The sequence below is a fragment of the Lynx canadensis genome, chromosome A1 (genome assembly GCF_007474595.2).
Source record: "Lynx canadensis isolate LIC74 chromosome A1, mLynCan4.pri.v2, whole genome shotgun sequence".
Classification (NCBI taxonomy): Eukaryota; Metazoa; Chordata; class Mammalia; order Carnivora; family Felidae; genus Lynx; species Lynx canadensis.
This window is the reverse complement of record NC_044303.2, coordinates 226,548,060-226,565,692: the sequence shown is the minus strand read 5'-3', so window position 1 is coordinate 226,565,692 and position 17,633 is coordinate 226,548,060. Positions and strand designations below refer to the sequence as shown.

General features: G+C 45.9%; 1 protein-coding gene across 1 annotated transcript in view; it reads right to left on the bottom strand.

Moving 5' to 3' along the window:
- Positions 1-17,633, bottom strand: part of MYO10 (myosin X) — a 207,524-nt gene that overhangs the window by 90,880 nt on the left and 99,011 nt on the right. Inside the window, exons 5-9 of the mRNA XM_030332238.1 lie at positions 8,106-8,240; positions 5,875-5,999; positions 5,130-5,143; positions 4,929-5,013; positions 4,231-4,334 (exon numbers count right to left, since the gene is read on the bottom strand). Coding sequence (XP_030188098.1) covers positions 4,231-4,334; positions 4,929-5,013; positions 5,130-5,143; positions 5,875-5,999; positions 8,106-8,240 — 463 coding nt within the window. The remainder of the gene's footprint in view (positions 1-4,230; positions 4,335-4,928; positions 5,014-5,129; positions 5,144-5,874; positions 6,000-8,105; positions 8,241-17,633) is intronic.

Here is a 17,633-nt window from a genome sequence, read left to right as displayed (position 1 = left end):
CCAGGTGTTTGGGAAACTGGGGGTTGGGGGTGGGGGGGACGACAAATATGCGATCTGGTCCCAACCACGAAGAGACAGAAGAAGCCAGGCTCATCACTCTGGAAATGAATAGAAAAGAGGGGCAAATTTCAGACGCCAAAAGGTATATCCGCTCCGGGTCTCAGGCAGTTGGCTGTGAGGTGCGGAGACGCCATTCCGGAAGGCAAAGGGGCCACAGATGAATCTTGAACGAATGGTGCCACTGGAATGGTGGAAGTGGAGGCTGTTGTGGCCATAGTAAGTTCCAGATAAGCAATCTGATAATAATTGATCACGGGGAGCCTGACTGGCTCAGTCAGTAGAGCATGTGACTCTTGATCTTGGGGTTGTAAGTTCAAGCCCCACGTCGGATGCAGAGATTACTTAAAAATGAAATCTTAAAAAAATCATAATTTATCATGTAACGCTCTATGAGGCAATATTATGTTATTTTATAATATAAATTTGCTTATGCTCCCAAGTTCTCTACCACCGAAAGAGACTGAAGTTTTCGCGTTTGGCAAAATTGAGGTATAAAGTCCGCCTTAATAAAATTGGACTCATGTGGAATGAATTTATGTATACACATACATGGGCTGAAAACAACTAAAAACCCATGGATATAGCCAGTAAGGCTGGGTCCAGTCCTGGTCCGCAGCCAAGCACTCTAAAAATATTCAACATTTGTGGCATAAGAGAATCTGAAAAGATTATCACCCAAAGACTCCTGTTATTTCTCACACATTTCATCCGCCCCCATTCTGGTGGGCCAAATGCAGGCAATACAATAAATTAGTTGCTCTCATTGACTTGAAATAGCTTGCATCTAAGCAATTTCTACGGCAACTTGAAAGGCTGCATAAACAAATGGTTATGAAACACAGAGTCTGCCCCAGGGGGGGAAAAAAACAAACAGGTCCCCTATAGCTCCCATGATACTTTACAGGCACTCATTTATATTCATGCCAAGTGGTGGCAATGATAAACTCTAAAAATACATAAAGCAAATTCTCAGTAAAATAAAGAAAATTCTTAAAAGGTCCTATTGCCAGAGTATACGGACATTGAAGTTGATGGATCATTTTCTTTTTTAGTAGCTAAGAATGAACACCAGAAATGACATTTTCATACAGAATTCACAGAAACAACTTCTCTCCATGAACATTTCAACATATCATGCAAACAAATGTCCTTCAGGCTTAATGGAATGTGGTTCCTTTCCTTCCTTTGGTCCAAAAACCTCTGGGAAAAAAGCTTCATGAAATTGAAATATGAAGATACCAATTTATTTTTTTATTTAAAAAAAATTTGTTTCAGAGAGAGAGAGAGAGAGAGAGAGAGCATGCATGCCTGGGGGAGTTTTTAACCATTCCTGTGTCACTCCTGGTTACAGAGTGCTGCCTAAGGCAGAATAGTGGGCTGGCTGGCATTGATAGGATACTTACGATTATATTCCCATATTACAGAAATGACGATTCTAGGAATATAATCATAACTAGGTAATCATAAAAGGCAGCCTATTTACTGTAAATATATAACACAGAATGATAAAATAAAACTGTAGAATTCTGCCTCACGAGAGAACATCTTTTGTATATTTTTGTCTCAGCCTTCTTTCTGCACACGTAATTACTATATGAATTATCATATATCAAATTATACATAAAATGTTTTTTAAATAAAAGGATTATCTAGTGTTGCGGCTTATCTTTCTCAGGTTTAAAATAAATTTTCCATGTAATTGAATATACTTGAACGTGTTTTGCTTGCTGTAATGGATCTTATTTTACCAATATAACAAATTATTTAAGCCAATCCCCAATTTGTGATTCTTGCAGGTTTAGCTATAGAAAAGAGAATTTTTCCTCCTTTCTGAAAAGGTGCACATTGTTTTTCTTTTCTGACTGCATTGCTTAGAACTTCCAGAAGGTTAAATAATAGTAAAAATTATATGTTCCTGATTTTACTTACTAGCAGCTAAGTTTTCATTTACATTTCTGGTAGGTTGACACTAAAAAGTAATCACAACGTAAATATATAAAATTGAATACTTGTAAATACATAAATGGAACACTTGTAAGCTTGTTGTGTACCTCTCTGTCAATTTCACGCACAAATTTTTCTTCCTTTCTAGATGATCTTTCCATCGTAAGATCAGATTTTAAAGGCCAAAACCTGGGGCGCCTGGGTGGCGCAGTCGGTTAAGCGTCCGACTTCAGCCAGGTCACGATCTCGCGGTCCGTGAGTTCGAGCCCCGCGTCGGGCTCTGGGCTGATGGCTCAGAGCCTGGAGCCTGGAGCCTGTTTCCGATTCTGTGTCTCCCTCTCTCTCTGCCCCTCCCCCGTTCATGCTCTGTCTCTCTCTGTCCCAAAAATAAATAAACGTTGAAAAAAAAAAAAAAAAATAAAGGCCAAAACCTACTCTTTCAAATAAAGAATAGGCGCCAGCAATCACGGAAGGCAGGGCAAGCCTCAGAAGTTTACCAGTAGTTAACAAAAAGAACAAACGATTCTCAATCAGAAAGCCCCCAGAGGAAAGCAGAGGAAAGCCATGGGAGTAACTTCTCAGGGGCACTTCCAGAACAAGGGGAGGACTGATGCCCAGTGCACCCTAGTGGCCAGCGAGCTAATCAGTACAAGACCTGCCATTCTTGGATGATTATCTGTCTTCTGCCACAACGTCCTTTTATCACAAAGCATGGTTCTCCAGCTTCAAGAAAGAAGAAGAAAACAGGAAAAAAAAAAAAATCCCAAGAGAAGTCTTTCTTCACCAAAAATAAGAATGAGTTTTTATATTTATTCGAACACACAGTAAAGACAATAATAAACTGAAACGGGATGAAGTCTGAGTAGTGACAAATCCAGGGGCCAAATGAAACTAGGAAAGAAAATTTAAAATACTTAAAACACATTTTGGAAAATCCAATTCACAGGGCCAAATCCCCTGCTGTCCAGCCTACGCAGCAAAAAGGCATTCTCAGCAGGGGGCTTTTTTTGTAAACAGGTTCAAGAGAGGAGACTGGGCAAAAGAAGTCAAAGCCCCCCACCCCCCGCATTATAAATGACAGATAAAAGACCCACTGAGGGAAGATGATCCTGATAGTAGAGCCAATCCTGTTTTTAATTTCATTTTCAACTTAAGACGTGAAAAAATGATGTTACGATATACATTCACTTAAAAAAAATACCCTGGTTTCATTCCGCAAGGCATTTTTATGATGAATCTAGAAGAGTAAATGGGGACAGTGAAGAGAGAAGCGTTGACAGCTGTAAAGATAAGAACCTGACAGACAAAAGCAGGTACCACCAACCTGCCTTGTGGTTTAGAGTCTTTGGAGTTAAACTTTCCACACCAGCTCTATTAGGTACCGTGTGTGGTTAGGCTGGTCACCAACCTCCCCGGGTCGCAGGGTGCAGACAGCCGGGATTCCTACCCTCAGGGTTCAGAGCAATGAGAGAGATGGCCTGCGGAAGTCCCTACGGTAAGTGCCCGATGTCAGCTGCACTGACAATGGTGAATCCACCCTCGATCCGCTGCTGTCTCCAGCTACTACAGCAGTGACTCTGGCATTTCTGGAAGAACCACATTAGCAAAACCGACCGGCCACTCTCAATCAGGTGGGGCTGTTAATAAAGCTCCACAACCAGGCTTCCTGAATGTTGTCACCGTATAACAAGTCCTTGAGATATCAGAAAACTACAAGACGCTCACTTATCCACACCTCAGAGTTGTAAGGTGACTATTCTTGCAGAGAAACAAACAAGATCCTAACAGTTACTTGGTCTAATGGTTGACAGATTTGTTTTTATCCATGGAAATGGTTATTACAAAAATACACACACACATATAATATATACATATTTAATATGATATATTACATATATATATTTGTAAGCTCAAAAAAGAAAGCTTGGCATGATCCAATGTCAAGCCTATGATTTTTTTATTTTTAGTGGACTGTTCCAAGTCAACCTCCCATCTGTCCTGAATGTCACAGATATTCATCCAAGTTCTCAAGAAAGAGGATTCTCTTCCAGTCTGGAACAGTCTTTATCATAAGTGGGAACAAGAAGCAAGCACCTGTTCTCGCACAGCAGTGCAAATGTAATTACTTCATTAACAAAATATTGTTTGAAACAGAAAATGAAATGTGTCACTTATTTTTCTAGGGGGTTGTGGCTGTTAAGAAGGCAAAAGAACAACGTAACTTACAATCACTTCCCTAAAGGATTCCTGGTCACTGATTGTCTTGTCTTCTACACATCCAGACTGACTCAAGTAGTGGTAGTTTTCTGGCACAGATAAATAAAATTCTTCTGCAAAAAGACAACGAAAAATGGAGTATCAGTACTTGACTGGCCAGGATAAGACAGAGTCCAAGACAGTTTTCACTTTGTAACTTCAAAAGATAAAATACATAAATGATTCCATGCTAACAGCCCCCTATTAAAATACAGAGTTCTGAATCATCATCTAGAGAAAATAAAAATGATTTCATTAAATTAGATGGCATGATAGAAAATGTTATTTAAAAAATAAATGATGAGGACCCTGTCTTGGCTGTTCTCTCTTAAAAACCAAATGTTTAGAAATTAGCTTTATTTGGGTGTGGTTTAAGAGTAAACCAGTTACGAGGCGTTATATAGTTTCTCATCAATATTGTACAAGTCGGAAAAGTCTCAAGATTCCAAAAACAAACAAGACATTTACGACTTCCCTTTTGATGATTTCCCCCCTACATTATTTGGCTCTAAAATGGACTCAGCATCTTTTGGCCTGTCTCTCCTACGTTTTGTTTCAATCGATGGAACACCAACAAAGCCCAAAGAGAGTTTTTGCATTTACCGATGGTTTTTCAAGGGAAGATAAGTTGCTAGTCCGTGTTTCCCCGCCGGTCTCCCACCACTCACCTCTCTGTTCATGTTCTAGCCCTGCCAGCAGTGCATAGAATATGTGATAATTCCTTTCCCCGGGGTTTTGCCTTACTACTCGGTTCTGTGGAGAGAAATCAGATTTCGACTCAGAGAGGTTTCCTCTGTTTAGTGAGCACAAACCAGTAATTTCCAAAGATCATTACTACAGAAGAAAATGTGAATTAAACGTTTACTTACTTTTTCTAATAAATCTTCATGGGAAAAGCAATGGCAAGTCAAGGAACAAAACAAGGAGATCACGTGCTCAATTACCCTTCAATTTTCTAGCCTTTGTGACCCAAATAATGACAAATCCCTGCTCTTTGGGCACCTAGGTGGCTCAGCCGGTCAAGCGGCCGACTTCAGCTCAGGTTATGGTCTCGAGGTTTGTCAGTTCGAGCCCCGAGTTGGGCTCTGTCTGTGCTGACAGCTTAGAGCCTGGAGCCTGCTTCAGATTCTGGGTCTCTCTCTCTCTCTCTCTGTCCCTCCCCCACTTGCACTCTGTCTCTCCCTCTCCCTCTCTCTGTCTCTCAAAAATAAACAAACATTAAAAAAATAAAATAAAATAAAAACAAATCCCTGCTCTTTGACACAGAGACTTCCGGTGCCAAGAGACAAGCCAACGAAGCATAGGCTATTTCACCTAAATCCAATTCAAACAGGACACATGACCTCCTCGGAGGTGCCACACTGTTTGACAGAATTCATTCCAAACAAAAAAACCTGACGCTTGATGAGGATTCCAATTTTCCTGATTACAGACAGTATCGAAGTTTCCGAAAGAAAGATGGTTCTCCTAGAATAATTAATAGGTCCGACAGAGTAATATTAGAGCAAAACCTGGAATGTGTCACATTCTTTAACTGCCCTCGTGGTAACCAAGAACAGTTCGTCCTTTTACAGAGTCAAATACGCAAAACAAGAACCACAAGAAACAGGATACAATCTACGATTCTCCCGCCCTGAATATTCCCCTTCTGGCAGATGTTCAGCTGAACAAACTTCCCAAAGCGACTGGAGTTGTTGTTGTACACGGTCTTCGCGTTGCCGAAAGCTTCCATGATGGGGCTGTGATAGAAGTGAGGACAGCTTCGTTATCAAATAAACAAGTCACGAGATGTCAATTTCGGCACACCGGCTCTATGTCGGTAATATCGCAATACCCGCGCACGGTGACAGCCGGTGAGGACACGTACCGCGGGGATCATCTCATCACGCGCAGAAAACCTAATCACTATGATATACGCAACTAACGGGACATGGTACGTCATTATACTCCGTAAAAAAAATTTAAAAAGAAGACGCGAGGACCGCAGCAAGTGTTAATTAGGGTAGATCTAAAAACCGCAAGAGCATTCCTCACCAATTGTCTAAATATTCAACTGCGGGACAAATCTGAAAGCAACGGGACCCACAGTGACTAGGTTTATTTACAGAAGAGCCAGCTTTCCAAAGCCCCTGCTGAAATGGGTTTATGAGCCTCATCATTTTGAACGAGAGATCTTACAGCTCGTGCAGGTGCAGGATACTGGAGCTCAGGGAGTCACTACGGTCCGATCTCGCACAAATTAACTTGGGCTTATGTACATAGGCCAGGGATCGCACAGGAGAAGACCCCCACTTAAATTTCGGCAACTGAAAAAGTCCCAGTCCCGGGCATTTCACCCATCTGTTGTCTGTCCTGGAGCAACTCATTTATCAGTAACTTCTTTGCGTCTTCTCCACCTGTCAAATGGGGTCAGACCAGTCAGGAGGTGGAAAACTTTCTGTCAAGAACCAGGTAATAGATCTTTTAGGGGCCTGTGGTCTCTGTTGCACGCACTCAGTCCTGCCACTGCAGCTTGAAAGCAGTTATCAGCAATAGAGAAACAAATGAGCGTGTCTGTGTTCCAATAAAACTTTATTTACAAAACAGGCTGCAGGAAGATGAAAATGTTCTGAAGATGGATGGTGGTGATGGTTGCACAACATGAATGCACTTAACACCACTAAGCTGCACGCTGAAAAAAAATGTTTAAAGTTATAAACGTCATGTATATTTTACGACACCGGAAAAAAGGGTATGGATGCTAAAACAAAAACAGGCCACAGGTTATGGGCATCTGGCTGTCGTGTGCTGACCCCGGGACTAAAATCTAAGTAATAGAATCTGTGAAGTCCTTATTGGTTCTAAAATCTTATAAGGCACAAATCAGATGTTTGGCAAGTGCACATTTAAAATAAAAATGCAGGGGCGCCTGGGGGGCTCAGTAGGTTAAGCGTCCAACTTCAGCTCAGGTCATGATCTTGTAGTCTGTGGGTCTGAGCCCCGCCTGGGGCTCTGTGCTAACAGCTCAGAGCCTGGAGCCTGCTTTGGATTCTGTGTGTCCCTCTCACTCTGTCCCTCCCCCACTCACGCTCTTTCTCTCTCTCCCTCTCTCAATAATAAACATAAAAAAAATAAAATAAAAATTCAGAGGATACCTCCCCACACAGCCCTCTTTCAAAGGCTCGCTGCCATCAAAGGTCTCAGTGACCTTCTGCCACGTGGGAGGCTACAAAAATGCCATCTTGGGGCGCCTGGGTGGCTCAGTCAGTTGAGCGTCCGACTTCGGCTCAGGTCATGATCTCGCGGTTTGCGAGTTCGAGCCCCGCGTCGGACCCTGTGCTGACAGCTCGGAGCCTGGAGCCTGCTTCGGATTCTGTGTCTCTCCCTCTCGTTTCCCCTCCCATGATCATGCTCTGTCTCTCAACAATAAATAAACATTAAACAAATTTCTTAAAAATGCCATCTTGTCAACACGGTGCCTCCACAGGGCTGGATGTTGAGCAGAGGCTCCCTCATCGCTGTGCTAAGACCTCTGTTACACAGTGGCCAGAGGCTGAAATTTCTGCCCGGCACAAGTCCTCCACAAAAGCGAGTCGAGGGTTCGCTGTAAGAGGAGGCTACAGAACGTTCCTCCGAATCACTCAGTCACCACCTCCAACATGGCCCAGGGGTGGGGACGGGGGGCAGCGGGGGAGACAGGTCAGGTTATTGGAAACTGCTATGTGTATGCTGGGACTTCTCGAGGAATTGCAAAAGAGAAGAAAAAGAGAAAACAGACCCACTGATTCTAACTCATCCTTGAATTTGCCAACAGGGAGGACAGTAAATCCTACTTATCTGAAAGAAGGAACATGATCCCGACATACCTGCTTTCGAGGATAGCTTGTTCGACACAGGATGTCTTCTCTTTTAAGGATAGTTCCAAAGACTGTTGACTGATGACCGATAAAAACTTGAGGATCAATTTGGTGCTTTCGGTTTTCCCTGCCCCACTTTCGCCGCTGCAAAACAAAGTGCACAAGCTTGGGCTTCTAATTACAAGGAGAAACAAACAAACAACCAAAAAAAGAAACGAAACTCAGCGTGACCCACGTCCCTCCAGTTTGTCCACAGAACACCTGTTGGAAGGCGGGAAAACGGAGGTCGAAATGTCGGTCCCACGAGGCAAGCTCAAGGGCAGTGAAAGCTCTGGCCACACCGTTTCTGGCACTTGCAAAGGCCTCTGTGGCGTCGGAGGTAAACGGAACCACCCCCACTAAGTTAAGGTAAGAGGCTGGAAGGCGCCTATCCTTCCAGAGAGGCCCTGAAATGAGCAAGGATCTCTGCTTTGGTCACTCGAGCGTCCCCAGCCATCTCCACAGCGCCTCTGGTGCTGGTGACAGGCACTTGGTATCAAGTGCTCGTCACATGAACAGGCACACCAACAACGTCATTCTGGGGAACTGAAAGCGGGCAAATAAATATGCACAAAAATGCAATTATTCGTAAGTATGATTGAAGGGGACAAGGGTACCCCACAGGTACTCGACCCACAGTGAATCATTTTATCATCGCTTTCACAATAGTCCTACGAGGGAGGCAGCGGCTAAGCGTCCGAGCCAGGATGTAACGCCAGGTCTGGGTCCAACATCCTGCAGAGATCACGCTTTCGTGACAATTAAGGGCCAGGGAACGCAGCAGCACACGGGGAGGGGAGGCCGGTGAGAGAAGTAAACAAGGTTCAAGTTGCACCTTAACGGACCGGCAAACGTGAGTCCCACGGAGAGGAAAGGGAAAGAGCTGGGCACCAGGGCCAGATGAGCTCGGGAAGACCCACGGAGGGGCAGGATTCTGGTCGGGTCAGCTGCACTGAGACCAGAGGCGGCAGAGAGAGAGAGAGAGAGAGCCCACAGGATCCGATTTGATGGCTCAGAGCCAACCGCCGGAGACAGGAGACAGACGGCGAAGACTAAGCTCATCAAGGGGGCCTGGAAGGAACACGGCTCTGGAGGTAATGCTCCAGAAGGAGCGCAAGGGCTCTCGGGAGATCAGCTGTTGCTGGTGGTCACGTCCCGGACAAGCTCAGCCCCGCCGGATATGGACAAGCAGGCATGGAGACCAGGGATTTAAAAGGAGAAACTCAATTTTGTGTAAGGCACCATGTCCGGTACTTTGGGGAGAACAGAAACAGCCAAAGGCAGGGAACTTATAAGAAAAGTCAACTAAAGGTCTAAGCAACAGAAGAGCAACACCAACAATATATCAAAGCAGCACCTTCGTAACTGCTAAGTGGGCGAGGTACACGGATGAGCTCCGCGTGGTCCTGAAAAAGCTGCGCTCGTTGAGTGCCACGATCTGGGAAGTTACGCAAGAGGAATTTTGCTGAAATGGGAAATGATTAACCACACGTAATAAAGGAAAGGGAGTGACTCAGAGATGACAACAGCCACGTCCGGCTGGGTCCCACAGACCCACGGGAATCTACACTGGTCTAGGCAACTCTCAGTAACACAGTTCCCTCTGCAAGTGACAGGGTAGATCACGGGCTGGTGCGAGGACTGCAGCCGGAGAGACTTCATGTCGAGCGTGCTAAGGGCTCGTGGGGGGCTTTGTGTACACACAAGAGACACCAGGCAGAGACCTCCCCCCTGCTGCAGACAGTACCTGGGAATCCACACCTATCTTGGAACAATAAAGCAAAAGCCAAGAAAATCAGAGAAGGCCCGGCAGGCGTGGCTGAATCCCCAGACCCGAAACTGCCCTGCCCGGTGTTATCTGAGTTGGGACAACTTCGGCTGGGTTTTCTGTTACCGACAACCAGAATCTTGCTAGTACGCACATCTTCACGTCACTGGCACCTGTCTAGACCAGGGTCTGGCACACAGAGGGCATTCAGCAGTCAAGCACTGAATGAATGACATAAACTAAGAGAGAAAAACCTCAAGAAGAGATTTAAGTAATTCTTGGCATTTGAAAAAATATATATATACATCTATCTAGTTGTTGACTCTATTACACACACACACACACACACACACACACACACACACACACACACAGAACTTAAAAAACCAAGTTCTCTAGTTAAAACGTATGAGACAGAAATGATGTCACGTGTTCCCCAAATGCATTTCTTTGTCCTCCATTCTTTGCCCACCACCTGGGTGCCCTCAGGGTTGACACATCTCTAAACAAAATGACACGCAGAATAAAGTCAAGTCTCTTACCTTCCCTTGTGGGGCTGCAAAATGAGCAAGAAGTAAAGCATTCCTGTGTAATGTTCCTGAGATTTGGGGGGCGGGGGGCGCTGTTTGTTACAGCCATTAGCTTACCCTGACAAATATAACATGTTAAAGATTCGATCACAGAGCAGATACGGTTCAAATTCAAGAGCGAGACTTGGTCAAAGAGAAGAAAACCCAAGACTCTCACTGCCGTGAACCAGTCATGGATATCGATCTATAGCAATCAGCGGTCACATTTTTTCTCACTCTAGCATACTTTTTTCCAGCACCTTCTTTAAGTACATCTTTTTTGGCACAGAATTAAAGCTTGAAACAAAATAAAACCCCGACTTGAACGGTGCTCTGTGACCACAGTTCTCAAACTTGGCTGCACATCAGAATCACCTAATACACCTCTAACCTGAACCGTAAGGCGTAGAACTCAACTGCCGGTATTTTTTAAAAATTTCCGGGGGCGCCTGGGTGGCTCAGTCGGTGACGCGTCCGACTCTTGGTTTCAGCTCAGGTCATGATCTCCCGGTCTCGTGGGTTTGAGCCCCGTATCGGGCTCTGCGCAGGCGGCGTGGAGCCTCCTTGGGATTCTCTGTCTCCCTCTCTCCCTCCCCCTCTCCCACTTGCACTGTCTCTCTCAAAATAAATAAAGTTTAAAAAAAAATTAAAATTAAAAAAAAATAAAAATTTCCAGAGGATTCTACCATGAGGCCAGGTTTGGGAACTGCTACTCTTGAAAGCAGTTTCACAAAATTCAGAGAGGACCGGAGCAGGAGGGGACAGGTGGGGGCTACCATATACGGAGCCACGGAAGTGTTACCTGAACAAGGCAGAGGGTAAAGGTAACCTGATCACAAGGTGACAGGACTCTCCGCAGGTCATACACCTTTAAGGAACACTCCCCCGCCTCCTCCACTTCTCCCTCCTCCTCCTCCCGCCCCTGCCTGTGACGTGAAAAGTTTACTGAGGGTCAAACCAACGCAATCTTCGTAGCAATGGAGGAAGAGCATCTCTGCAGGTAACTCCTTCCCTCCTTGAACATCTGCGCACCTGCTACGTGTCAGGCTGCACTCAGGGCTCACAAAGCACGGATGCGCGAAATGGCACCGTCTGTCTGTGATCTAGCGGCACGAAGACACCAAGCAAGGAGTCACAAGTGTCCCAGAGGACAGGAAAGTTCAGATTTAGGTGGACGGTAAGGGCTCAGTAAAGACCTTTTTGGGGGGAGCAGGAGGGTCGGGCAGCACACGGATAGGGAGACCAAAAAATGAAAACATGCACAGGAGACAAGTGGGTGAAAATTGAAGGGAGAGTGGGGAGACCCACGGGAGGACCCTGCTCAGTGCCCTGGAGGAAGCAAAAGCAGCCAGCAGGGCCAAAGTCCAGGGGACTGAAGGGAGGACAGTAGGGCCCCACTGAGAGGTCACTGCTGTCCCGTCAAGTAGTTCTTTTAATAGAGGGGCGCCCGGGTGGCTCCGCTGGGTAAGTGTCTGACTCTTGATTTCAGCTCCAGTCGTGATCTCACAGGTTTGTGAGTTCGAGCCTTCTGTCAAGCTCTGGGCTGACGGCAGGGAGCCTGCTTGGGATTCTCTCCCCCGCCCCCCTCCTTATTCACTCTTTCTCTAAAGAAACAAACAAACATTGGGGCGCCTGGGTGGCGCAGTCGGTTAAGCGTCCGACTTCAGCCAGGTCACGATCTCGCGGTCCGTGAGTTCGAGCCCCGCGTCAGGCTTTGGGCTGATGGCTCAGAGCCTGGAGCCTGTTTCTGATTCTGTGTCTCCCTCTCTCTCTGCCCCTCCCCCATTCATGCTCTGTCTCTCTCTGTCCCAAAAATAAATAAACATTGAAAAAAAAAAAATTTAAAAAAAAAAGAAACAAACAAACATTAAATAAGGGAGTAGGGTGGTGAGGAAGATCACCAATCATCCCCAATCCAGACATTTTCAAGTTAACCATCATTATTATCTATGCAGCATATAATATACATGCTGAATACATGTGATAGTGTGATTATTTATTATAATATATATTGGGTCCTCATCCTCCTTTCTGACAGAGCTCCTAACACACTTGGAATTTCCTAAATGATGACAGCAATAAAGATGTCATTTGTTATGTTAATGAGGTGACTTTCGGAAAGCACCCAGGTAACCAAAGACTGGGCGGGGCTGGTTGCCAGGAGAGCCAATAACAGAATTAGAAGGTTGGGACTTTCAATTCCTCCCCCCACCACTGGCCTTCCGGGAGGGGAGAGGGGCAAGAGATTGAATTCAATTCCCATAGTCAGTGATTTAATCATTCTTGCCTAGGTGATGAAGCTGGCATAGAAATCCACGAAAATGGGGGTGGGAGATGCTGTTCCGGCAGCTTCTGGATTGGTGAACCCTTGGAGGGAAGCCGATGGCCTTTTCCCCGGATCTCATCCTACCCATCTCTTCCAGCTCTTTCTGAGTCATATCCTTTTATAATAAACCGGCAATCCAGTAAGGAAACTGGTTTCCTGAGTTCTGTGAGCCGCTCTAGCAAATTAATCAAACAAAGGAGTGGATCCGTTGGAACCTCCAATCTATAGCCCGGCGAATCAGCAGCACAGGTGACAACTCGGAATTGTGACTGTACCTGAAGTGGGGGGTGGGGAACACAGAGACGGCAGTCTTGGGGGACTGAGCCCTTAACCTGTGGGATGAGACATCATCTCCAGGTAGACCGTCTCAGAACTGAGCTACTGCTAGGTAATGTGGAGAATACGACAGAACACGTATATTACAGCACAGTGATACCCAGAACTAGGTATCCCTTTCCATCCTTGCGAACCGTAATCACAGAACTAGAAAGCCAAACTTAAGAATACAAGCGAACGTAATACTTCTCCAAAGAAGACATCCAGACGGCCAACCGACACATGAAAAAATGCTCCACATCACTCATCATCCGGGAAATACAAATCAAAACCACAATGAGATATCACCTCACACCTGTCAGAATGGCTCACATTAACAGCTCAGGCAACAACAGATGTTGGCGAGGATGTGGAGAAAGAGGATCTCTTTTGCGTTGTTGGTGGGAATGCAAGCTGGTGCAGCCGCTCTGGAAAACAGGATGGAGGTTCCTCAAAAAACTAAAAATAGAACTACCCTACGACCCAGCAATTGCACTACTAGGCATTTATCCAAGGGATACAGGTGTGCTGTTTCGAAGGGGCACACGTGCCCCAATGTTTATAGCCGCACTATCAAGAACAGCCAAAGTATGGAAAGAGCCCAAATGTCCATTGGTGGATGAATGGATAAAGAAGATGTGGTATATATATATACAACGGAGTATTACTCGGCAATCAAAAAGAATGAAATCTTGCCATTTGCAACTACGTGGGTGGAACTGGAGGGTATTATGCTAAGTGAAATTAGTCAGAGAAAGACAAAAATCATATGACTTCATTCCTATGAGGACTTTAAGAGACAAAACAGACGGACGTAAGGGAAGGGAAACAAAAATAATATAAAAACAGGGAGGGGGACAAAACAGAAGAGACTCATAAATATGGAGAACGAACTGAGGGTTGCTGGAGGGGTGGTGGGAGGGGGGATGGGCTAAACGGGTAAGGGGCATAAGGAATCTACTGAAATCATTGCTTCACTATATACTAACTAATTTGGATGTACATCTTAAGAAATAAAAAACAAAGTTAAATCAAAAAAAAAAAAGAATATAAGCAAAAGTAGAACGCCAAAAAAAAAAAAATTCAAATGAACAGGACTAATTCTAACCTACTGGTTAGCGTCACTGCTTTGTAGTGTGACGGTCTCATTACCTGGGTGCGGAGCCTGGTGTCTTTCTTCCACCATGGGTGGCGTGGTGACTCGTTTCTTCCACCTTGTTCCTTTCTTCTAGCTGCCGTACAACAGTGACTCGTACAGCGATTACAATGTTATTCTACCTCCACGAAAAGCAAACACATCGCTTACACATCCAGTCCTACATTTTTCTCACCAGCCCATGGCAATTACGGTCCTAACCCTTGGTGCCAACATGACTGCTGACACAAACATGGGCTTCAGAGAACACGTGTTCTCCCAGAACCAACATGAGCTTAGCCTGCTGAAAGCGAAACAAAAAACTATGAAAACAACAAAAAAAAAAAAAAAAAGAAAGAAAGAAAGAAAGAAAAGAAAAATAACCCCAATCACTGATATGGGGGCCTCACAGGCCATAGTAAAAGCTTTGAGAAGTTTTCATAGGCAGAATCAAAGTCACAAGACAGTTTTTTGAGCAGGAGGAGATCATGACCAAGTTCATGGTTTTAAAGAATCGCTCTGTGCAGAGTATGGAGTGTGGTGAATGCATGGAGGGAGGCCAGAGAGGACGCAGGGAGACAGACGTGAGGACAGAAGGGCAGTTAAGAGAGGGGGCGGCAGAGACGAGAAGTGAGCGGCCCCGGGAAAGATGGTGGGGGGTGGGGGTGGAACGACACGGACAGCCCTGGTCAGGAGGGTGGTAAGGGACAGCGACATGCAGGGAAGGACTCCTGAGAGCCCGGGGAGCTTGCCAGGGGGATGATCCTAGTGTTGCCACACAGGCCTGCACAGCTGGCAAAACCCAGGAAGCAGTCTCCGTGAGATCGGGGTGCTTTACTGTGCACGATTTTACCTTAATGGGGGGGCGGGAGGGGGCATGTGGAGGAGAAGAACTTCTAGTTCCAAGAAGGACTTCTTGACCTCAGGCTTGTGACCCGGTGGCATGGAGTCCACCTGCTGAGCATGAGAACAGGAGAGGAGGGACACATGTCTGGGAGAAGCTTCGGATGAATGTAGGACGTGCTCTGAGATGCCCATGAGCCATCTCTGTGATGGGACCTCAGAGGCACTTGGACATACATTTGGAACTCAGAGGAGAAACTTGCGGGGGAGGGGGGAGGGGGGAGGGGTCTGAGGCCAGGGAGTCCTGCACACCCGGAGACGGAAAGGTTGACGGAAGAGGAGCTGGTGGAGGATGACTGGGGAGCCCCAGGGAACAAGGAAGCGACCCACAATGATGGCGCACCATGGAAGGAGTGGGGGAGGTGTGTGGCCTAAGGGCGATACGGAACCAAAGGTGAATATATTTTTTTAAAGGATGGAACGTACTAGAAATGCCAAGGATCCAGTCGAAAAGGAGAAATCGGAGAATCAGGGGCAGGGAGGCCCAAAGACAGAGAGCAAAGCCCGCAAGAAAGCAGAGAGGAGGGATTCTGAACCCACATGAAGGAAAGGGCCCCTTGATGTGAACAAGGCCCTTTACCCACCCACACAGGCTAGTCTCCCAGATACCTGCCCTGGTGCCCACAAACTATGGCCCCAGATCCGCTCTGCTGCCTGTTTTTATAAATAAAGTTTTATTGGAACACAGACCAGCTCGTGAGTGTTCTGGTCCTCAAAGGGCAGAGTCGAGTAGTTGTAACAAGACCGACTCACGACGCTGGAAGTATATACTCCTGGCTCCTTGTAGAACACTTTGTGGACACCTGGCAAACATTCTCAGCCCTGTGTGAATCAAATTCTTAATTCACACGATGCTCTCGAGATCCTTGCTTTTGCCAGAGGTCTCAGGCAAGTGTCCACCTACATGGGATTCAGCGCACGGGTCTCCGCAAGCAGGACAAAGCCCTGAACACGTGTCCTGCACCAGCAAGGAGGAGTCCGTTCTAAAATGACACGGGGAGACTGGAGCTCAATCGTGGGTCTACTGCTCACAGCTGAGGCCTCTGGAAAGTCACTTAACAGCACAGAGCCTCAGTGTCCCCACGGAAAGCCTCTTGGGCTTGTCTGGGGATGACGCACACACGTGTCTTTCAATTCCCTTTCCTTGCCTTTCCAACCCCAGCCCTTCGTGTCCCTTAGCAAACCCCACAGCCTCATGGGCTACTTTCCACTTCCTAACTACCCTTGTTGGTCCAAACATCGATGCTTTTACAAGCGCTTCTGTGCCCTTCCTCTCCTTCATACCGGCCATATTCCCACACATTTCTCTGACTCATAACCATACACCCTTTTCTCCATGAAGTACTGACTGAGTTCCTTCCTGAGGACCTACCACCTCCTCTCTGAGCGACCATGGACACATTTCTAGTATAGCTTTTGGTAGCCTATATTGAAATTACTTAGCTCTATCAGTTTCTTCCCATCAGAGGAGAAGTTCCTGAAGGCAACGATTGGATTTTATTTCATTTTTTCTTAATCCCCAAATTCTAACACAGCAACCTGCCATATTACATGAGCACGAGGCATGCATGCCTCATGCCTAATTCAGGTTGGTGCCTTTTACAAAAATATTTTAATGTTATTTTTTGAGAGAGAGAGAGAGCGAGAGAGAGAGAGAGCACGCACAAGCATGCGCAGGGGAAGGGGCCAAAGAGAGAGAGGGAGACACAGAATCCGAAGCTGACTCCAGGCTCTGAGCCATCAGCACAGAGCCATCAGCACTCAGGGACCATGAGATCATGACCTGAGCGGAAGTCAGACACTTAACCGACTGAGCCACCCAGGCGCCCCAGGTTGGTGCCCTTCTAATCCAGGACACAAGTTTTGTTCACTGTTCCAACCCCATCATTTCTAAGTACATCACTAGAAACAGAAAAAGATGGAACACTTAATTATCATTCCAGAATGGAAAAGAAATCGCTCCAGTTTTGGAACACCAAACATGCAAAGGAAGCAAAGGTCCTAAATCCAGCCACTCTGGACACCCCGGTTGAATGCTGGCCCTCTTACCGGACACTCGGACAGTGAGTTTCATGGATGAATCAGGCAGAGGCCTGACTTACACGACACACCTGAAAAGGTCATGTATCCTGATAGGCCCTGATAAACTAAACCCTGCCTGTCCAATCAAGGTGTGAGAAACTGAGGTCAACGTAGAATGTACCGGATCAAACAAAATCAAATGCTGATCTTGCCAGCTAGATGAAAAAAACAGAAAAATTCTCAAGTTTCAAACATAGATTGATATTTTAAAAACTATAATAGCATAAGCATTTGCTTAAATGTGCACAAAAAGGCAAAAATTAGAGCTTAGGAGAGGTAACAACCTTCTAAGTAAAACCAACACGAGAGGCTTGGGCTAGAAGCCTAGAGACTCAGCTTGCCACCAAAGAGATGGGGACCTTGGCCAAGGGACCCAGGCTCGTGAAATGAGGGAATAATT